This window comes from Rhynchophorus ferrugineus, unplaced genomic scaffold (assembly GCF_030347505.1).
Source record: "Rhynchophorus ferrugineus isolate W39M unplaced genomic scaffold, kcgeb_rfMv2 rfM11, whole genome shotgun sequence".
NCBI classification, from domain to species: domain Eukaryota; kingdom Metazoa; phylum Arthropoda; class Insecta; order Coleoptera; family Curculionidae; genus Rhynchophorus; species Rhynchophorus ferrugineus.
Window position 1 is genome coordinate 14,474,652 of NW_027472590.1, and position 24,764 is coordinate 14,499,415.

Consider the following 24,764-nt stretch of genomic DNA (forward strand, 5'->3'; position numbering starts at 1 on the left):
GCGAAATAAAAATAATATTGGATATGAACAGAATATCGAGTTGATATAAATTGTTATATTTAGTCTATATACTGTTATATGTAATATATAACACATATTCTATATGTAATATGTTGAACAGATTTATGTTAGAATGACTGTACGTTGACTAAGGTTAAGTACAAAACACACCAAAAAAACACTAAATAAAATACAATAATTTTGGTTCAGCAGACTCATGATTGAAACCTCCCTTACTTCACGTTTTCCTTTATATGATAATTTGAAAAACGTGTATTGAATGTACATTTTTTTATGAATTGATGTTGGGTCGACTAATTCCTTGTGAGCAAATTGTTTTATTGGCGAAAAGAAACGGGTTGACAGGAATGACAGGGTTGAAACGGGAAAGAAAGAAAATACGGCTATCATGGGTTTTTATACCCTTTGTTTTCATTGCTGTCACACTGGTTACCTAGTGATATGGAGGCAGTCGCCACAAATTTCTAATTTACGAGTTTTTAGGAGTTAAATACTGCTTGTCTAAAGAGGCTGAATAATAAACTATACGAATTATTCTTCTTCTAATAGTGGTGCGTTATTTTTTTCGAGGCGTTCTATAGAGTCCATTGAGTAAAAACAACAACATAATCTAGAACATTTAAATATTATTTTGTGCTATATGAATAATCATTAAATTGTTGTGTTATTCTTGGTGGTTTTACATATATTGGTTTTGAAATATGGAAGAACAAAAGTAAGTACATGATGTAATTTTAAATTATTAAAAGTTATTACATCCATTGTTCGTTGTTTATTTATAGCACTCTTCGATCTTTCAAACATGAAATGGAATGAGGAATTAAAATTCTATGAAGCTATTTATAATTGTTAATATCCCCTACAACGTTCATTTTAACGATTGATGTACAACTATTGATGAATGTCTCCCTAACCATATCAATTACCATCAGTTCTTAAGAACAATTTCTCTTAGCTAATCTATGTTTCAAAATCAAATTAAATCAAAAGATGCTCACGGAAATCTAAATAGTTTGTAAATAAAGAAGACACACATTACTTTCACACAGGTTCTTATTATATTCTCTCACAGCTATATATATATACAACAGCTCTCTAAAAAAAAGGAATATGTAACTTTACGTTATCATTTTAATCTTTTTTTTTCTATCTAAACTTGCCATAACGATTTAACCATAGCTCCAGTAATGCGGGAATAACCGAAAGCAACACAAATTCTTAAACAACCCTGATTAAAATTAAATAAACTCCGTATGCTTTAACACGCCCACTTTCTGTTTTAATTTACTTTTATATATAAAACTTAGGAACTTAGTAGATAAACGAAATCTATAGAAGGGCTATATATCAAACTAGAGATGAGCTATCTCCTAGGGTGAGATCGAAGAGTGGAATATATAAGCAAAGAACAATACAATTTTACATAAAAATTTAGGTAAATAAAATACACTTTTAATCAGTCTGGTGTATTTATTGTTTTTGCAATAAGTTTTCGAAAATCAGTAGATAATTTAATTATTGTAAATATATTTTTTTCAATATACATATCTAAATTGTAAAAAATAAATTATCTAATTGTGTTCCTTCTGTTTTAATATACATGCTAAAGTTTAATATCAATTTCAAAATTGTTTTATTTATATATTCTCTGTTTTAGTATATAAACAAGTATTACTTCATTTATTATTCCATATATCATAGAGAGAAAAAACCTAATACCAACACATCAGCTGGTATATTAGCAAGCATTCAACAATTGGCCAGGTCCACATAATAACAGATGTTATTGAAAAAACCTACGAAAGTAACAAAGATTGCTCAGCTATATTCTTAGATGTAGCACTAGCCTTCGATAAGATTTGGCATGAAGGCCTTGTTCATAAACTACAGAAAATGTTACCAAAACAACACACCGAACTACTAAAATCGTACATTATAGCCAGAATGTTTAGCGTTAAACAAGAAGAAGCTTACTCTATAATAAAAGAAGCTAACGCAGGTATACCATAAGGAAGTGTACTGGAGCCAATGCTTTATCTACTCTACACTTGTGATATACCAAAAATGGAGAATATTACGATGGCTACATTTGCTGATGATACTGCGATTATAGCTCTTGGAGATAATAGTAATGAAGCCTCATAAAAAATACAAGAAGCAAGTGATAATATAAATAATTGAACACAAGCTTGAAAAATAAAAATTAACGAAAGTAAATCTGTGCTTGTGTAGCTCACCTATAATCCGACCGTACAAGCACTAATGAAATGAAATGAATCTTGATGCAACACTTCGCTAGACGGAACATATAAAGAAGAAAAGAAAAGAACTGGAATTGAAATATAGAAAAATGTATTGGCTAATTGGAAGAAAATCACAATTATCAATACATAATAAATTGTTATTATATAAGCAAATACTAAAACCTATATGGACATACGGAGTTATTATGGGGATGGTCTGCAAAAAGTAACATAAACAACAACCTGAAAGGTATTGTGGGCGTACTCAAATACTACAGGACTGACTACCTATATCTAGACCTACAGATACCCACAGTCAGTCAAAAAATTAAGATAATTGCAAGGGGGCATGAGGAAAGACTCCATTGTCACGAGAATATTGAAATATTGCAACTTTTTACAACCAGAGCAGGACACATACTCAAAAGAATCAAACCATCTGATCTTCTGTAGTGAGGTGCATGTAATAAAAAATACAGCAGTTACATGTATAAACATTATTTCATCAGAGACTGAGATAGGTTCGATGGGTCGTCCTGGTTATATACCTAGATTTAAGTTGTCATAAAGACAAATTGTAGGTTAGCCCGAAACGACTAGTAACAATGTAATAATTAAATAATAAAAAAAAATCCACATTTATGTTTATAGCATACACGGAAAGAAAGATCATATATACTTATACTTATTTAGTTATAATACTTTGTTATAATGTTCAGCGGTGTATTAATTTAAACTTATCAATACTTCGTTGATTATTGAAACTTGTTGGAAAGTAGATTAAATGCCTATTTCAAAAAAAGTTAGGTAGTCACACACTAATGTTGTATATCAAATACATTTCTGATGAAATGAAATGAAAACAAGTTCTAGTAAAATATCATTTTTAAATGAGTCCCTTTGTTCCATCAGGAGAAAAGCATAATCAACTTAATAAATTGTGGTCGAATTTCGACCACAGGGAGATCACTAGTACTAAACGTTACTAATACAACTGCCGTGGCTTAAAGAAATGTTGGATGTCATAAATAATACAGACATGACAATAAGACATGTATAACATATATCATTTCTATAACGAATAGCATGAACAATTCTAAAATTAGTCTGGTCCTGGTTGATTTTTATCAAAATCGCTTAAATCAAAAATAACCGATAACAGAATGCAGTAATAGCCGAGCATTTTAATGTTTATTGAGGGTATAAAATGATACGGGTCGGGAAATTTCTCCGTACGAATAATTTTTATTTTAATTAACGTTTGCTTTATATTAGGTAATAAAATGGCGACCTAATGGACTAATAAAGTTGGTAAATTACCTTTTGAACTACAAATATTTCATATGCTGCGCACACGCCGGCGATCGTAATGCCCTGCTCTTTGCACAGCATGGCGGTGGCGATGGCGATCATGGATAAAGCGATATATTTCCATTCTGAAAACAAAACAATATTTTAGTTATGACACATTCACATAAACGAAAACAATGGTGTTATAAGACATTTATAAGGATTGAGTTAAACATCAAGATATTCATAGAGTAGAATACATTTATTTTCACTGGTATGTAAACTACTTTTATTAATTTTTACGTAATGATCCGGAATAAAAGATATGTTTGCAAAAAATGGATTTCATAGAAAGATTGACATTTGAAATAGTGAAAGTACAAAAGTAAAAATGGAAGAACTGAAGTTAAATTATAAGAAAATGTAGTGGCCAATTGGAAGAAAATCGCAATTATCAGTACAAAATAAATTGCTTTCATAAAGTATTTAAATCTATATGGGTACATGGAATTTCATGTTCCGTAAAAAGTAATATAAATAGAATACCAAGTTTTCCAGAACAAAGTCCTGAGAAGTATGGTAGGTGCACCGAGATACTACAAGACTCATTACCTACACTGAGACCTTCACATATCGACTATCACTCAGGAAATTAAGAAAATCGCAAGGAGACATGAAGAAAGACATCATACTCATGTCCATATCGAAGCAATACAACTCTTGTATAACACTACAACAGGACATTGGCTCAAAAGAATCAAACCATTTGATCTTATATAGTATATCTTGTATAAAGATGCATTTATAGAACAACATCAATGTTAAAAAAATTATTACACTAGAGACTAAAGAATGTCGATGGTTACATCCATATCTATGGTAAATTAATCAATCTAAAATTAATTTATAAGGATTGGGTTAAACATCAATTATAAAAAGTAGAGATTCATAGAGAGGAATTTCACTAGTGTGTATAAGACATTACTTCTATATGAAACGATTAGCGATACGATTATTTCATTGAAATAATAAACGAGATGACTATTTTTGAGAAACTACTCTAGAACAATTTACGTATTTACTTCACCCAGTATAAAGTTGTTTTTGCAATAAAAATGGACTTTATAGATAAATCGACTTTTGAAATAGTGAAAGAGCAAAATTAAAAAATAAAGGGAAAGAACTTAGTCAAAATATAGGAAAATGTATTGGTTAATTGGAAGAAAATATCATTAAATTCGGAAAAATAATTATCAGTACATAATAAATTGCTATTATACAACCAAGTATTGAAATATATATGGAAATACTGAATTCAATTATGCCGATGTTCCTCGAAAAGTAATATAAATACAATACAAGTTTTCCAGAACAACGTACTGGGAAGTATTGTAGGTACCGATACCTTCAGATACTGACTCATTTAGGATATCAAGAGAATCAAGGAGACATGAGGACAGACTCCATTTTCAAGTCTATATGGAAGTAATATAACTCTTGAATAACACCAGATCAGAACACGGACTCAAAAGAATCAAACCATTTGATCTTGTGTGGTGTAGAATAGTGAGGTGAATTTAATAAAACAACAACAGTGTTAATACATAAAAATTATTACACCAGATACTAAGAGGAGCGATGTTTCCTCCTACATATATCGTAAAACCATCAATCTATCATTCATGTATAAGGATTGGGATAAACATCATTTATAAAAAGTAGAGATTCACAGTGGAAAGCATGTATTTTCAAAGTTTTCATCTCAAAAATGTGTTCATGTCATAACTAATTCTAACTAATCATTAGCCTAAGGTCCGATCTAGTCTTAGAGTGTAATAAAACATAAGTTACTATATTGTTTCTAAACTTTTGAGGTTGGTGTTGTACCTTGCAATAACTAAAAATGAAAACGTTTTTGTTGGTAATTATCGAGTAGATAAGGATCCCCTCCCACTGAAATTTCAGAACTAGGTTCACCCAATTGCAAACAATTACAAATATTTGAGCAAATGTGTTCTAAGATTCTTCAGTAGATAATAAACATACAACTATTCGAGAGACATTATTGAAATTTAGCATTTGTTCTGAGAGCCATTCCATTGAATTTTTAAGGGCTTACTGAACGATCTATGAACATGTATGGCCTATGTACGAAGGGGAATCAAATATAAACGGTAATTTTACTATTTAGCTGAGCGCGTAATTCTGATCTAGGGGAATCGATGCTCGAGTACTTTGGTTTATGAGGAGGGGGGAAACCGGTGTGGGTAGCAGCTGAGCTCGGCGAGGTACCTTCCTCTATTGCATAACGCATCATTATAAAGTTTTTAACCAATAAAGGCGTTAGACAATCGGAAGTTTTCACTCGCTTGAAGCCACAATTTGGTAATGCTATCCTGCCTCAGAATGGTGGTTAAGGAAGTTAAGGTTTAGGATAGCAGATGTGCCCATTTGAGACGTCATCATCTTTCATTGCAACACCAGGCCACACACTGCAGTTTTGATAAGGATCTCCTAACATCCCCGATTTGTTACCTTGTGACTGTTTCTTGTTTGCACCCTTGAAAGAATCATTTGGAGGCAAAACTTTGAAAGCAATCAAGAAGTAGAGTATTATGTGCGCAATTCGCTGACAATTCGCCATCAAACCCTTTAAGAACAAGTAATATTGAATTTTCAAAATCGGTGGCAAAAGTGTGTAGAGCACGGAGGTGACTACATTGAAAAAAGTTTGTGTATACCATTGACCAATAAATTTATTTTCCCACTCGTACTAAAACAAACTACACATTATAATTTCTATTTGTAGTATTAATTTTAAATTGTAGAAACAACCGAATATTGTGAATTAATAATTATTAATAATACAAATTAATCCGTTATTCTAATTTGAATATAATGGGAAATGTTTTCGACAAATTCAAAATTTTATTTTATAACTAAACACGAATACCACAATGTGTAATACTGTAACATAAAATTGTGTTCGTGTAGTGACAACTAAAATAAAATATAATTACCTACCATTAGCAGTAAATTCGAAAGACTGTTTTATAAAAATAACATCATGTGTTAAGTATACTTTCACTATAACAATAGAAACTACAATGTGTAAACAGCGAACGTCCATTTGCGACGCTACGATGTTTGATTTCAATAGCCACATATCCGACATAATGAAAACTTGACTTACCTGTTTGCTTCCTGTCTTTTGTCGCCTTGGAGTAGAAGATAAAAGCTGCAAGAAAGAAAACCGATGAAAGGGTTTCCGCTCTACCGACGACGCCTGTTACCTGTTAAAACAAAAAAAAAATGTTTACGAAAATATAGCAGACATTTATTTTAATATATTCTTAAAATATACTACGTTATAAATAGCAATGCAAATTCAGCGATTCCTGTTTGGGCTTAAATGATCTCTAAACTATTCAACAATTATATTAAAATGTTATTTTCCGAAAAAAATCACTTTAAAATAAGTCCTTCAAAAAATGGTTTCCAAAAATGTTCAGTTACATTTGTACATCTTGTTACGTATTGGCAACACTGCTTCTGTGTAAATAATGCGATCTGTATGTATGACTCCCATCACAAACCAAGTCTTGTAGGTTGTCTTTCAGACTTCAGAAAAGCCAAAATCGTTGGTGCTCAGTTGAATTATTTAACGTTTCACTAACGATAGTATTTATGGTTAACACATGATAAGACAACATTGGCGAACAGAAATAGTGGAAGAAACCCAAATTTAACTGACAAGAGACTTGAAAACATTAAAAAAAGATTATTGGCAGATAACATAAAACCACAGCGGCAAAAGCAGCGGCATATCGAAACACTCACTTGAGAAATACTGTTTTCACTTTTCACAAAAGCAGTATGGTGGGAGCTCAACAAATTCATAGAAGGGCTGCGAAACCAAAATCCTTTATAGCGGAAGCCAACGCTGATCTGCGAAAGAAATGGTGCAACGATCATAAAACCTGGACACTGGATGTATTGTGTGATAAATCATCTACATTCTTTTTCACAAACGGCAATGCTTATGCGCGAAGAGCCCCAAAAGAATTCTCCGAGTCCACATCGTTTCCTGTCCTGTTTTATACTGTCACGCATGGGAAGTTTCCATTACTACTATATATTAGTACAATATAGTGGTATTCAGGTGTTACTCCCACTAGCCAGATTAGTGCAAATGAAAACGCACCAATAACGAATTTCTTACTATTACTGGTATATTGATGTCAAAAAAACACTAGCATATTTTAAGTTCGGTGACCCGCACAATCGCCAATTGCCGTTCTAGAGATATATGAAGAATTTATCTAATACATTTAACCTGGATTGACTTTTAAAATAAAAGAAAAGAGAGAGAAGAAAAAATATGCTTTGAAACAAACTTGGAAGACATACTAAGATAAGATGACATAACCAAGACAGACAATGCGAAGAAAAATAGTATTTCGACAAAATATGCAAACCGAATGGATTGGATTGAAAAGGTTTACTTCAAATAATCTAGAAGTATTTTTAGAAGCCGCGATACTCTTTATTCATTAGTACGAGTATTAATTCATTCATTTTATAGATATGACAGAACTATTATAGCTTTTCCTTTTATCTAAACTTCTATAATAGTCTGAATCTATTTTGGAATTGGAACTTTATTTGGTTTATGCCAAGATGAACAGTAGTAACTGATATGTGCATTGATAGTCTCTTGCATTTTCGAAATATAAGTATCACTTCATGACAACATAATCTTAGCAATGTTGTTTAGTAGTTTTGTAAAGAGAAGAGAAGTTTTTGATGTATACTTGTGAAATGTTTAGTGATCATAATCAACATTGCGAAAATATTATACATATAGCTCTAAAATCACTAAATGCAATAATTTAAAAAAGGATATATTTTCCAATATATTTTGATAAAAACTGAATAATAATCAGAGCCGCATTAGTATCTTTGAATCTATTAGGTGGAATTAGATAATGTGGAATTTTTTATCAGCAATATATCGCAAATATGAGAAGTATGAATGTAAACAACTGTTCATTCATGCTTCAGGACCCCATCAAATTCTTTTGGAAAGTTATGGTGATGTTACTTCTTTATATTCCAACATGACGCATTTGGTTTCAACGATTAAGAAGTGCTGATAATGAATTTCAAGACTTATTGGACGCAAACCCATCTCAAACTCGAATAAAGAACTTTCTGACAGCTCGGTAGTTGATCTACTTTATTGTTTTCATTACATGCGGTGAAAAAGACCAAGGGAAAATCGCTACAATATGAATTGACTGAAAATACCATTTGGAACCAATTCAACATTGCCGTTTCATTGCTTGTTAGCAAAAAGAAGAGTTTTCGGTAGCGTATTACAATGAAAAGTGGATATACTACGACAAAATCAAGCGCAAAAGTAATTGGTTAGTCTGGGAAGGCCATCCCCATAGACACTGAAGCGGAATATAAAGTATATGGATATATCACGAATTGGTAAGGACTTGTTGAATTAACTAAGTGTAAAAACTTCTAAAAGTAAAGTGTAATGTCAAAAGAGCTAAATCCAAATAAAAGTATTGCTGCTGCAGTTTGACACAGTTTAAAACATAGTTTTGACACAGTTTAGTACATACTTTAGAGTGAATTAAAATGATCAGAACATAACCTAAATAAGCACATAATATTAAGTTAAAATTCCACCAACACTTACAACTACAACCAATCTACATATCATATTTTGAATTAATTAAAAATTATGTTCAGATATATTATCATATATATCTATGCCGTTCACAAATCACTCAGTATACATGTGCAGCTTTGAAATAATAATAGAAAATAAGAGAAACCAATTAGACTGACCGAAATAAGTCCACTGGATGAGTGGAAAGACAGAAGGATATTATTCTTTTACCTGAAACCTTTTTTTATGTAACGTCCCATTCAGTTCTAAGTTAGGTCTAATTCCAGCTCATGAAAGGGCGTTTTTCTTTGTCTTTTTGGGTTAGTCTGGGGCAATGAAAATGCTATAAAGCTGATATTGGTCGGTGTCTTTCTTTTTTTTCTCCGTTGCTTAGTAGCACGGCACCGAGATTCAACTAAAGCAGTTGCATGTTTACACTCAATATAAAAAACAGAATAAACTTTGTTAAAAGTAAAAACTACTATGGTTAGAGCTTACGAAAAGCTTACATTTATCAATAATTTAAGATCATGATAAATTTTTAGTGTTCTTTTTATAGTTTGTTACGTTTCATAGTGAAAACTTGAGAAAGAAAATAATTTTCTTCCGTTGACAGCATTTCGATTCTCAATCGATAAAACAATACATCTTTAGACGCTATCCAAGTGGTAGCTACTCCCGCTCAACATAGTGATACATAAATATAATAAAACAACTCTAACCTATAAATTATTGTGGCTGTATCATTAACTATAGTTTTAAGTTCTTCGACAATATATGCATTAGATGTTCTATAATGTTAAAATAAATTATAATATTTTTGTTTCAAGTCAAGTCAAGTCAACATGTACTAAAACTCAGAGATATTTCAGCATATATATGATGAATATATATATATATATATATATATATATATATATATATATATATATATATATATATATATATATATATTGTTATAAAAATATAAGATGACATAAAAACTTCAATTATTTCAATTGTTGGCCAAAAAATATGTTTCCGGAACCGAAAATCTTTATATTCTATAAAGTTCACTAATAAATTAGAACATTATGTCGATGAGTTCCTGATTTCTATTCGATTCTTGTATGCGCCAAATTCGTAATGTCAACTGTTCGAAACTGTTAGTAAATTGAATCAGCGGATCTGGTAAGGATCAAAAATTTCCCCGTAACTTTATAACAAGCTTCGTAAAATCTTTTATCCATAAAGTTATATCAACGATTAATTCAAATTTACTGAAGATGATTTAGAAAAGTTGTTCTTAATATTTCATAGTACTTATTAATATATACTGCTATATTATAATACTTGGAAATTGTTATGATAATGTTGATCTGGACTGAAGATAGTAATATTTTCTTTAATATTTAATTGTAATATTTTCACTTTTCTTTATCGACTTAAGTAATGCATACGATTTTGAATAATGATTTTTATGTTATATTTTCTGAAATATTTCTTATTTCTTTTAATCTACTACTCTACGATTAGTATCGCAGCTGTTCTGGACTGGAAGAATGTTCGAAAAAGACAGACAAAAGGTTGATTTGGCCACAGAAGTCTATGATTAATTCGTTCACATTTCATTCGATACAATATGGCTGAACTATTGCAATATGGATCTGTACATTTATTCCTGAACTGTGCACTGATCGACGCATTTCAAACGAACGAAACATCAGTTCTAAAACTATCTCAGAGAGGAAGATATAGAATTTATCTCAAGCATTGTATCTGAAGGACCTCTCAAACTTACAGATGTCAGACTAAACGTGTGACAAGTCTCGAAGCCATTACAGAAGCAAAATCTAAGCTTCTGTAAGATGTATCTACATATATATATAACTTTTCTGGTTTTCAAAAATAACACATAACCTTAAAATGTTTTTCAAAGTGGAGGACTTACTTCAAGCTCGTCTAAATCAATTCAAAGAAGCATCTGCCATTGTTATGGCATGTTGCTATTGGTATCATCGTAAAATTCCATCTGCACAAGATGATTTTCACTCACATTTCACTCAATAAACAAGAAAAGCACGGTGTATTGTGCATTGGTTTATTTAGTTTATTTTGTTTATTTAGTATTATTTTAATATATTTGGCTGACAATTTGACATATTTGATGCGTAAAAAAGTGAAACGAACAGAAAATAATTTAAAAAGCAAAACGAACTAAAACAGAAAAATAACACTGAATTTTCAGCGCCATTTTGCAACATAATTAACAATTACGTTGGTCACACAATTTTTCTAACATAAATAAGATTAAGAATGTGTTATTCTATTGTCAAAGACGCTGTCTATTGGCATGCTTGTCTAACACGTAAAATTCTTTACTAAAAATGTGAATATCAATTACGTTTAAAAGCTGTATTAGTCCACAATGGCTGCCGATATCCTTCTATTATCTTCTTCTATACCTATTGCATATTCAGGGATTTTAAAAGGAACGTATGCAAACATGAAACTAATTTTAGACTTTTAGACATGAAACTAAACAAAAACAAAGAAAAAAACTGGAAAATTTAAAAGTTGTTGCAATATTGCTTGAACTACAGGTAGGTTTCACAAAATATTGTTGTTTTCTCTGTTTGTGGGACACCAACAACTCCTATGAAGTTAATGATAGTTATAAAGTTAAGGATTTTTGTATTTGAATAGTGTTTTTTCTAAATTAAGTGATGCTAAATTAAAAGAAGGTATTTTGGTTGGTCCTAAATTTATAAAAAAAACGAGATAAAGTTATAAATCTTACCGCGAAGGAGTTAGCGGCTTGGTTATATCTAAAAAAGTAATTCATTGTTTTTTAGCAATCTGAAAATGCCGAGTGAAGGGTTTGTTACAAACATCTAAAACGATGGGGTGTAGAATGACTTTAAAAAATACATTTCTTGCATTTCCATTTCGATTTTTTCGAGTGACGATCAAGGTGAACACATTTACCAGGATATAAAACAGGTAGAAGGGCATTATTACGGCAGATAGAATGCTAAAATATTAGCAGATTACTGCTGGTTTGTAATGAAGGATGATTGTACTCTTCACAAGAAGAAAACTTAATATTTCGTCATTTTCTTTCAGAATAAATGGCTCATTTCTTTAATTGACCACTTAAACCTGAGCTACTTTGATTCATTGTCTATTTTTAAATATATATTACTATTTTTATTATAAAATTAATAATATAATTAAATAAATATGATTGTGTTATAAAAAGTCCCTTTAAGTTTTTGTGTTCAGCAGGTACAATTTGACAAAAAAAAATTGTCACACAATCGTATTAACTGCTACACCAAGTCTTACCAACTGGGCCAAACAAGTGGACCATTAACAGTCGATATAAAATATTCATTAATAAAAAATATCAAAACTGGGGAAATGCTATTTGCCGTTCTCTTAAAACTCCTGCCGTAATATAAAAATAACACTGCCACTGCGAAGTAAAAGACCGTCCAAGCAGAGTAAATACCAAATATTTCCGCTTGAAAATTGCAGGGCTAACATTTTATTTATCTTTTCGGTTTGTTCTGTTCTAAGTAAGGGATGATGACTGAAGGGAGTTTTTTTATATCCTGTCCGAAATATAAATCCATGGGGGATGACAAACATTGTTTATCTAGCTAAAGTAGAACGATTTTCAAATTCAGTATTTTCCGAATAGTAGGTAATGGGTGCATTGAGTGAAATTTTAAATTAATATATAGAATAGAATAAGAAATGAATAGTATATCAAGGGTGGTAGTAATTCCTGAATTTAATTGTTTTAAAATTTTTCTAATATCTAGTAATTCTTCATTAAGTATTATTGAGTTATTCAGTGTATTTTCGAGATTCATGCTTTTAAAAATCTGTTGCCGAAGCTCATCAACCACTTTATATTTATTTTGATGTTAACGGTTTTGACTTACCGGGCGAAAGTTCACACTCCACAAATTTCAATGAATTCTCAGATAGTTTAGGAGTTGATGAAGGCAACTGTTTCCCGATTTTTACATGCGATGAGGAAGATCCAAAAGGGGGAGAAAAGTCATTAGAAATCTATCGACGTCAATAGGACAGATTCCAAGTCTTCATCTCGCATTACAACGCTCTATCGTATGTTGTAAGTGCAAGAGATATTTTCAATTTTCACTTATGGAGGTTTTCGTGTAATTTATTGAATGAAACTATGTTTCCCTTAACACTTTATTAATAACACTAACTATTATACAACTAATTAATTAATGTTTGGTTATTGAATGTATGATTGAATGTAAGATGCTTGGCTATAAAAGACCATCACGCCGACGTCTCGCTCTCTTTTCTTTTCTCCACCCCCTTGTAACAGTACCACTTCCACAGCGCTACCGTAGTTCCTTCACTCTACCCTAATATCCTGTCAATTCTCCCGTGGACCACATGTATCATTCAATAACGAAATAAACAAGTATTTCTCCAAGCAGTGTTTTTAGTTCTCGTGCAAATTCCTTCCAAAAATAGTAGTGAGTGTTCGGACAAATAATCGCATCGACAGCCACCCATTTCGACCGACCGACCGACCTGACGAACATTCCGACGATTTTCAAAATGTACCGTCTGGAATTGCTGAAGAAGTGTAAAAATGGATCGATCATTGAACAGCTGCCAAACCAATATCCCCATGGCCTCTCCATCTTGTACGTGGATAAAAGTTGTACCAAATGATGGAAAATCTATTATTTATATATGTTATACCGTTTTTTTCTTATTGTTACGCATTTCACTAACAATTTATATGATTGTGATGTTTTCTATGTGAATGATCTCGATAAAGTGCTACAAGACTAATAAAATATCTCAAAATATTTGTATATGTAGTACAATAGTGATTACTTACTGCTTCGGTATGAATGGGATGCACCGCGAAAAGCATTGAAGCTACAAAGCTTGACCAGTCGTTTAGAAACATGGAGCACATTCTGCAACAAATAAATTCATTAATCATTTACACTTAGTTTGAGTTAAATGCAAAAGTATTAAAAAAGAGGTATCAAACTCAAAAATATTCAAATGAACAATGAGAAATATTATTTTATATTTCAGAAACAAGATTCTTGCAAGGAAAATATAAATATTTTAATTTAAATTTTTAATTTTTTTATAACGTTATTATATAAGTATACGTATTATTATTAATTATTAATATGTATTAAACGCATATTTATCATTCGAAAACATCTTTATAATGATAATTAAATTACAAGGGAAAACCAGTGTTATTATCTCAAAACCAAAAATCTATGTAATTCGTAATCCTGCCAGTTTTTGAGACTCCCACTCAAATGTCTTGGCCAGATTCGCGGCTTCTGGGAGTAGAATCCGTTCGTTCTGAAAGTTATGCGTTAAACCAATTTCTAAACATGTTCGGCTAAAAGTTCTCGCCAAATTCAGGTCTGCAAATGCGAGTATGCATTAAAAATCATCGTGGTCCGGAGACTCGGCTACTTTCGGAACTATTCGTATATTCGTCGGTGCAATCTACTCGCCGTAAGCCGAAATGATAAAAGTCGATGTTGCCAAATTTATAGCTAGGCTATTTGCTTTATGAATGTATTTTATTTTAGAAAAATAATATAGTTAACAAGACTTTCTGACATTAACTTTATATTTTGTTTTGAAAAAAATAATAATAGAGTAGATACGGTTTTTTAATATTTAGTACAATATATAGTTCTTGCCCTTAGATTTTCAAAAGTAATGGCGATGTACGGTGTTGCTCTGATTAAACGTTGGGCATTTATTTGTTTAACTATTAAAGCATTTGATATGGCTTTTTATAAAGTTATATTTTGACGTTCCTTTTTACTTAAAAAGAAGGCCTTTTACGTCAACATTTTAGCATTTTAATAGGATTACAAAAATGGAGAGTTAAACGCAAGTTTAGATTTAGTTGTTACAAATAGGATAAATTAATTAAATTACTTAAATTTTGTAGTGTAAGTAAATTAATATGTCAAGTTTGTAATAAGACATACTTAGTAGCAAGAGAAAGAAACAGACATATGCATTTCACCATGAGCTTGCTACACAACTAAAGCCGATGACAAAAAGGATCATCTGCCTTTTCTGTGTAATCAACTTAATGATTTTAGTATCCATACATACTGAATTTCAGCAGCATTTTTGACGGACCCATAATAGTAGGTACTAAACAATCTAATCTTTATTTTAAGAATTAGTCAGGCATTGAAAGTTGAAAAGCACGCGACGATAAAGAAAAAAATATTGCTTAAAGAATTTTTCAGGGAACAAGAAGTCAAGAAGCTTAATATACAACTATATAAGGAGTAATTGTCAAGGTAGTAATTGCCATAAAAGTATCAATGTAATTATTATCTTACGAATGAATTTTAGGTAGATTACGATAAGGAATGAAGAGTTAAAGGCAAGAAATTAATTTGAGTTTGTCGATATAAGTTTTTTTTTTGTTAAGAATGCTTTAAAAACCAATATTGAGGCAACTACGAGTAGCCAATACGAATCTCCGAATCTCTCTCATCATTGAATTTTGACAAGGTAAGAGAGAATTATATATTCAAGTAATATCAATTAATCGTCCAGTTTATAGGCATTGCAGAAGTGCAGGAAAAGATTGCATACCATTAATCCTGAACAGGTAGTTATTTGGGAAAGTATTGTACTTGCTGCAGCTGTATGATTGGTTGATAATGAAGAGTAATCTGCCAAAATATCAAAGAGAAAAGAAGATCTAATAAGAAATAAAAGAAAATACTTGAAAGGTTACACAAAATATTAACATCATTGAGTTTTTAGGTCTTGATTTCATTAAATATGGTGGTGGTTTCTCACTGGGTAAGCCCTATTTCCATTAAATATATTCACGTTATATATGTATGGTATTTATAGGTAAATATAAAATTTATGAATATGACTTAAAAAATAATAGAGAATATTCTACTTCTTGAAGACTAATGCTATGCCAATATCAAAAGTATGGTTATAATTAAGACACAGAGTCATCCACGACGTCCCAAGCAACACTGAGAATATTCAGTTATTTCTGTCAGAGACGATACTAAAAGTCAACACGGCTAAAATTTCGTTTGTTCACACCGAACATGCGCACTTCAATTATTTAAAATCGGTCAGAGGACGAACAATTGACAGAAAACCACTTGATTGAAATGGCGGTTTTTACGATTAGGTTATTGACTGATAATTTTGATTAATAATAGAAAAATTAACATATATAGATAACTATGAATCTAATAATTTTATAGTTTTGTGAATTATGTATATAGGGATAATAATAAAATTTGGTAAGTTTTGATTAACAATTTAAGGTTAAGTTAAGCCTCTACTTTGTTATTTTATAGCTAGGAGTATAGTATAAAAGGATATTTATTATTTGTAACATGTCCGACGGGTATTAGGAAATCTGTACAAAAATATTAACACAACATTAACAAAATTAGGAGTCAGAATGAAATAACACCCATTAATATGAACGTAAACGAATGGAATACAATATGCTGTCTTTTACAAATAAGAAGGAATTGGGTAGAAAGCCATGACAAAGGTAATATTTAACAATTTTTATACTTCAGTATGTTTACTTTTCTACTCTAATTGTACTTATCAAATATAGATTAAGATATAGGAAGTAGTTAATCCCTAGAAACACTGTATCAAATTATTATATTCATAGTTATCCATATAATTAATTATAATTAAATTAATTATATTAATTATCCGTCAATAATCTAATCGTAAACACCGCCATCCTAATCAGGTGGAGTTCTGTCAATTATTCGCGCTCTAACGAATTTAAACAAATTCCGGTGCATGTGCAGTGTGAACGAATGAAATTTTAGCCCTGTCGACTTTTAGTGTCGAATTTCTATCAGTGGGCACGCACGCGCCAGCGCAGCATATTCAATGTACCGGACCACGATGATTTTTAATGTATCCTGCTCATGCGTATTTTGCACACAGAAAATTAGTGTAACTTCGCGCCGAATATTCAGATCTGTACCCACCATTAACTATTATTTTGAGTCTATATGTATACTAAAATGTTTCTCCAAAACCATGGTAAGAGCAATGTTAAAACTTTCATATAAACGTGTAACGCAGCAGTAATACCATATTAGCTTTATATCCTACAATCACGGATCGATGGTATTTTAAAATTAGATGTTTGCAAATGACATCGCACTCACGTATATATTATATACATGTCCGGGCAAATGGAATTAATTTAGTTTTAATTAAAATAAATCGCATCGCTAGGTCATATTTGCGAACTTACCCGTTTAGTTCGGTGCCGATTCTGATTAAGCCGAACAAAATATATTAAATTGCAATCCGTTCAATATTGAACCGAAATGGCTGCGTAATTTTTATAGCAGTTTAATTTTTGCGGAATTAAAATGTATGTTATTTCAAATGCACAGCTAATAGCCGGAACCCGTAAATTGTCATGTTTTATTTGTAAATATTGATATATGAGAAATCAATTGCGTTTTCGAACGCATTTTTCGCAATTATATTTGTTGTTGTTATGTTCGATTATAACATTTTTATGTCTCGAATAAGGTGAAATAATCGTAAACAAAATGAATAAATGATTCTGTTTTGTAAATGTTTTGGTAAACTATATGAAAATAGATGTTATATACGAGGACTGTTGTTTAAATGTTTTTGAATTTGCTGTTATAGATAATTATATATCATAGCCAGTAGGTCGCAAATCATTACAATACAGCGTATGATATAATAAATTGAAACTGTGTGGATCCAAATGTGTGTCTGAGTTGTTTGTTATGTTTCTTGTTGATCAATTTTGGCCGTTTCATATTATTCGCCCGATTCAATCGAATTAGTTGTTAATAATAATAGTTTAGTTAGCTCGTAATGAATAATTCATTTCCACGCCCACCAGATAAATAGCATCACCTTTCTTGGCGTAATTGTCGGCTTCTCTATCGCTGTGTGAAGCTCAGAGAAGTTTCAACCGAGAAGTGTTGAAGCTGCGTTTTATATCTAGTGTATTCTATAGGCTGTTACCTTTCAAACGCACTATATTTATGGCTTCATTGAATACTTTTTTTATTATTTAATTATTACATTGTTACTAGTTGTTTCCTACTAACCTACAATTTGTCTTTATGGTAACTTAAATCTAGGTATATAACTAGGAGAACACATCGGCCCTATCTCAGTCTCTGGTGAAATAATGTTTATACATGTCACTGCTGTATTTTTTATTATATGTACCTCACTACACAAGATCAGATGGTTTGATTCTTTCGAGTCTGTGGCTTGTTCTGATGGTATAGAAGCAAACAGAAGCTGCAATACTGCAACATTCTCATGAGAATGGAGTCTTCCTCATGCCCCCTTGCAATTCTCTTGATTTCTCGACTCACTGTGGGTATCTGAAGGTCTCCATGTAGGTAATCAGTCTTTGTTCTGAAAAGTTTGTATTTTATTCCCATAATTGAACTCCGTACAATCATATATGTTTCAATATTTGCTTATTGAAATTGTGATATTCCTCCGATTAGTCAGTACATTTCCCTATATTTCAATTCCAGTTCTTTTCTTTTCTTCTTTATATGTTCCTTCCAGCGGAGTTTTGCATCGACATTCCGAGATATTTAGCGTTGTTGCTATATGAAATGATAGTATTATCTAATGTTATTGGTACTTGTACGGTCTATTTGAAGGTGAACTCCCCATGCACAGATTTATTTTCATTAGTTTTTATTTTCCAAGCTTGTGTCTTATTATTTATATTGTCACTTGCCTGTTGTAATTTTCGCGAGGTTTCTTCACTATTGTCTCCGTCAGCTATAATCGCGGTATCATCAGCAAATGTAGCCATCGTAATATTTTCCATTTGTTGTATATCACAAGCGTAGAGTAGATAAAGCATTGGTCCCAGTACACTTCCTTGTGGTACACCTGCTTTAGCTTTTTTTTATTGAATAAATACTACAAAATATCTGTGAATTTAAAGTTAAAAGGGTTTTCCTCAAAAAGGGCTAAAAAAGCTCCTAATAGTCCATAATTTCTATCAATGATAAACCTTTAGTTACTAATAATTTGAAAATACTTTATGTCAAGTGTATGTCATCTTTATATTGTCACGATACTTCCTGATCTCTTTGACAATCACTTGATATTTTTTAAAAACGTGTAGATGTACTAATGGAGGCTGAAATTATTTTCGCTCTTCTGAAGGTCAAAACCTTGATGTTTTGGATAGCGAGTTTGCACTGAATGCAAACGCTATATGACACACTACTCTCTCGGATTATAATTCTTTAACAGTCCATCTATGGAAAATCTAGGGCTCTAACAGGTCAATGTCTTACTCGTAACAAATCCTTAATAATTCTTAAATAAGATAAACTTCCGGTCTGAAGATTCAATCTTGCGAAACATCGGCAATTGAAGCAACATGCCATAACTGGTGAAAAAGTTTGCATGTATGTTATATCACTCAACTATTACAGCCCTAAGTACTGCGGCCATGTGTAAGGTCTATATGTTTTGATCAAGGGCTAAAAACTGATGAATTCATTTCATAGCTGGCGCAGTCGGTAGTACTCCAAGGAGATTATAAAATTATTCTCTTGTTCATTACTTCAATTAATCGCAATCAAATTAATTAGCAAAAAAAGAAGACAGGTTAACGATAGACAAGCAATTGTTCCGCAGTTACTCGAGGCATTTCTTGGTGTAGTTAAATGGAGTTCGGGCAAAAGTATCGCAGCTGAAGCCTTAATGCCACAAAAGATTCATTCAAAGACCACAAGTCATACATTATTCCAATCAGAAAACATTTAAGCTTTGAGAAACACCTTGGAACCCAATTCCTGGTGGAACCATCACAGCTCAAGGTGTAAGGTCACCTATACCGAGCTGATGTTGCTGTGAACCAACATAATCTACTAGAATTTGAATAGAAGTGTTCAATTTAGAGTGAATACCCATCAAAAGCGGGTTGTAGTAGCTCAGTTTCTCAGCCACATGCTATTGGAATCTACAGTTAACAAAACTTGGGAAACCATTCTATAATATGGAAATATTGGTAGAAATAATGTTATTTGGAAGATCAATAACGACAAATTGGCGGATATAGAAGGAAGATATAGGCGATGCTCAAAATAATATTATAATTATAAGCTGCCCAGACAGTGACAGCAACCAGGTAGATTCTTATAGTCGTTTCTTTAGGAGGGAGGTTATATATTACGTAACTACTACGACCCTGGCTATCGCAGACTTAAGGAGTGACTGAAAAGTGTAACAAGTGTCATGGGTTTGGTCTGATTTCTAATAGATAAAATCTCTCACTGTCTGAACAAGTTCCCTCTACTTCCCATAACGTAAAACGATTTTTAAAATCATATTTCATAACTAATATACACTAGAAAGAACACATGGCGTTCTTAAATATTATGAAACTAAATCAACGATGTCAAGTGAACTTTAAAACTTTTTGTAAATCATATATTCAGCTCAACAAGAATTATGTTTCAAACTAAAAGATTTTGTGACTGCATTATTAATTTTTACTAGCGTAATACAAGTGTTACTATGTAAACTAAATATCGTTCAAATTAGATTATCTATTAAACTAGTCTACTGAATCGGCTACAGCGGCTTTCTTCTTCTTATCAAATAATAAAAGTAATGCGTGTCGCATATGCATGTTTTCAGACACGAAACTTGATATTTTCAAAGAGCTATAAATCTATGATGGTGCTACCTTGGCAAAATATAACATGTATAGCTCTGAATTTGATGTCAGTAGATTAAAATGACATATTTGTCAAATCATAATATTACAAGCAGGGGTGTGCAACTCCAATGGTATGTAGTGGGGCAAAGTTTTGCTTAGTTCAATAATTGGCGGCGCTGACAACGTGAATTTGATTGGTTAGTTTAAAATAGTTATGTAGAAACCTGTAAGGAAAGTACTTTGCTTTGATTGGTCCGCCATTTCGTCTTATTACTTTGTGATGTCACATTTATTGGCCAATAGTATTTAAATGAAAATCAAATATAATTTTTTAAAATTAATTTATTAAAATAAAATCCTATATAAATATACATAAGTGTAAATAATATAAATATATATAAACAAAAAGCAAAAAAAACAATTATGAACTCTATTCAAGGCAAAACTAAAATATCTATAATTCTATGATGCCCTCCCATATTTGTTTAGTGCCATCAATTTTATGGGATCTATTAGAGTTCTAACTTATCTTGATATATTGAAGGTAAACTTTAAATTCTTCCCTGTTGATATTGCATTAACTTCATTAAACCAAAAATACAATCACACCCCATAATAACTTTTAAAATTTGGTCTTGAAAATATTATGGATTGGACAGTTGAAATACTAAAAATGTATGTGTTTTTTAAAGATATTTAGATTTTGGAGTATCTAATCTGTAGAACTACTTAATATAGAATATAGACAAATATTGCATGTTGACTCTTTTTCAGAAGCTTTGTTAAATATCCCGGAATAAGACTAAAATATAATAATTAAACTCTTGTTTTTCTCAGAGCAAAGTTCTGTGGAACTGAAAATATAGACTCAACTGGTGATTTAACAACCTCAAATGGTATTAGATCTCCCGTTAAAAAAGAATATAAGTTATCAAACATGTTCATCTTCTTCACAATATTCTCCGGGAGAATGATGTGAAAAAATTGAAATGATGATGTACCCTTTTAAAGATTTCTCAAACATACTAGGTGAAGGGTGCTGTTTCTACCTCCATGACCTCTAAAGATCTAGTAAAATTCTTTAAGCAATCTTGGCTAAGATTTGTTAAACAAATGTAGTTATTTGTAAATTTAGACAAAACAGATTTCTTTAAGGTAATAAATCGACATGTTCTGCTTGTAAATATTACAGTATCAGTAACTCTATATCGAATGCGTCAATTTTCCATTATGTTTGCTCGCTGCTCTTTTCCAATAAAGCGTATTTGGTATTCCATATGTGCATATATAAATCAGTTTTTAATAATTCACAAACAGATACTGTTAAAAATGCATATTCATTCCATAAAGGGACAATTAATCTGTATATATAGCCCGTTCGTATTCTCTATTGTTGTTTTAGGCCTGAAATGGGGACAAATGAATAGATAGTATATTAACACTTTCACACGAAAATGTTACTATTATATAGAGCACAAACAACAATGAATGTGTAGTGTGCATTAGAATGGATTTACAGTCGATAATTATATAGCATTTGCAATTTTTGTAACTATATCTATGTTAAAACCAACTTTCTCGAGCTCAAATTAGTAATTACTGGCTATAGTTATTTGATGTTCCACTTTAACTTTTTGACTTATTTGAAGAAAAATCCTGCTGAAAATTACCGAATGCTGAACGTACTCCAGGAATAAAAGTATGTAAATATTTTATGAGCGTTATTGCTGGATCTTGCATCTGCATTTTTGTGGAGATTGAACAGAAAACTTAAGTAATAAGCAAGGGCCCGTTTTTTTTTTAAATTCTGTATCTTTCCTAAATACATTTCGGTATAATCATTATGGTAAATGTATACAGCGCGATTAATACTTTACTGGACATTCTAAGAAATCGGTGTGGTGCCTTAACTTATTTAACTGGAATACTACTGATCAAGAGAATGAGGTTGAAGTTCGACTAAAGCATGGCCATCTCTGTCCCAAAGATGGTTTTAAGTTGCTCAATGTCCCCTAGCTATGAATTACCTGAATTAGTAACAACTCTGCTTTGAGACATTGACATCCCTAGTCCGTAAATTAAGGCAACCAAAGCCAGATTGCATTAGCTCATCTGCCCAGCCGTGGATTGATAGATGTAGGGAGTAGCTAATCTTTAATACAGGCTATACCATCCACATTTTGCATAAAAACGGAACATCATCAGCGATTCTTCAAAGATCAAAGATTCGAGTATTCGATTCAATGTTAAGGATATAGAGGAGAAATTTGTTTCAAGAATAAAAAGTCGCCATCGCTTTGCAGTGCGATGAACGAAATCGACATTTCGAATTGCTGTCAACTACTTTATTTCGTATTGCATTTGTTCGCTTTTTAGGCGACGACAACATAATTAAAGAATTGTTGATTTCACGAGCACTGGAAACGATATCAAAAGCTATCGACGTCATAAACTCAATATCGGAATAATTTGAGAAACATAATCTTATCTGGGATAAACTTGTTGCCCTCTTTACAGATGATGGCCCGACAATGTTGGGATCACGTTCTGGGCTGTTGATGTTCTTAAGGCAAATAAGAACGCCAGGCGTTAGCTTTTAAGATTATTCCTGGATGCATTAATCCTACATAGCAAATGACCATACAAGTTGTAAATAGTATCAAAAGCAGTGCCATAAATACACACCTAAATTGTATACTGAAATGGATTCTGACTACGAGGTTTGACTATGAGACTTTCTCAAACAGAAGTTCGATGTCTATCGAAAGGTAATATGTTGGGAAGATTATATGAATTGAGAACTGATGCAATTTCTGGTCGTTCATGTGGCATATATTTAAATAAATGAAAATAATGAAATAAAAAAGACACTTAAATAAATTGAATATGTAATTTCAAGGTTCCGGAATTAAACAGTTAAAAAACAAAGAAAATGTCGAAAATATATTTTCATTTTTGAAGAAAAACTTTCGCGTTTTCATTTGCAAACTTCAGTTGTAGTTACGTAAAATTGAATAAAATAGTTATTCTGCATTCGTGACATTAAAAGCACTTATGAAAGATAAAAAGCATGATGCTAGTAAAGTAAATATACAAGAAAAACAGTCAAGATTAATTTACAACTATTGACTGATGACTTATACTTTATTGAGAAATAAGCCTGAAAAAAAGATATACAGTAGATCAGATGGCTGAACAATATGATCACATAGTATTACGAATTCCTCGCTATCTCTGTATATATCTAATCCAATTGGGCTGATATAGGGTAGCAAAGACGTGTTGGTCGAGAAGGATGTTCCATCAAGAACTGTTTGGATATGTGGAAGTATGAATCAACACCTTGGGTTTGGATGAACTCGATAAGGCATACAGAGTAAATAATTGATAAATAGTGGAATTGTGAACATGTTTCAGACAGATTGGAAATTAACAGTTTAGTGATTGACTTGGACAGTGACTCGGAAAGTGAAAGCGAGTAAAGGAAACTTTCAGGATATGCACTAATGCTGTGCAATGCTGAAAATTCCTGAGACAGAGTGATGAGAGTGGAAACAAATAAAAGTATGCACATAACTAATAAAATATAACTGTAGACAATGGTATTGTAGGGCGTGAAAGATTCGTGTGCACAGATATGATTGTAATTGTTCATAATTAAACATGAACATTAGGTTAGAGGAGAGAATGAATACTAAATGTTTTGCAGATAATTTTATCAAGAATTATGGACACAGGTAGTAGCGGAACAAATAAAAAGTAC

At 31.6% G+C, this 24,764-nt stretch overlaps 1 protein-coding gene across 1 annotated transcript in view; it reads right to left on the bottom strand.

Moving 5' to 3' along the window:
* Positions 1 to 24,764, bottom strand: part of LOC143205113 (protein O-mannosyl-transferase Tmtc3) — a 292,120-nt gene that overhangs the window by 69,158 nt on the left and 198,198 nt on the right. Inside the window, exons 3-5 of the mRNA XM_076418194.1 lie at positions 14,123 to 14,204; positions 6,748 to 6,847; positions 3,585 to 3,700 (exon numbers count right to left, since the gene is read on the bottom strand). Of these exons, the coding sequence (XP_076274309.1) occupies positions 3,585 to 3,700; positions 6,748 to 6,847; positions 14,123 to 14,204 (298 nt within the window). The remainder of the gene's footprint in view (positions 1 to 3,584; positions 3,701 to 6,747; positions 6,848 to 14,122; positions 14,205 to 24,764) is intronic.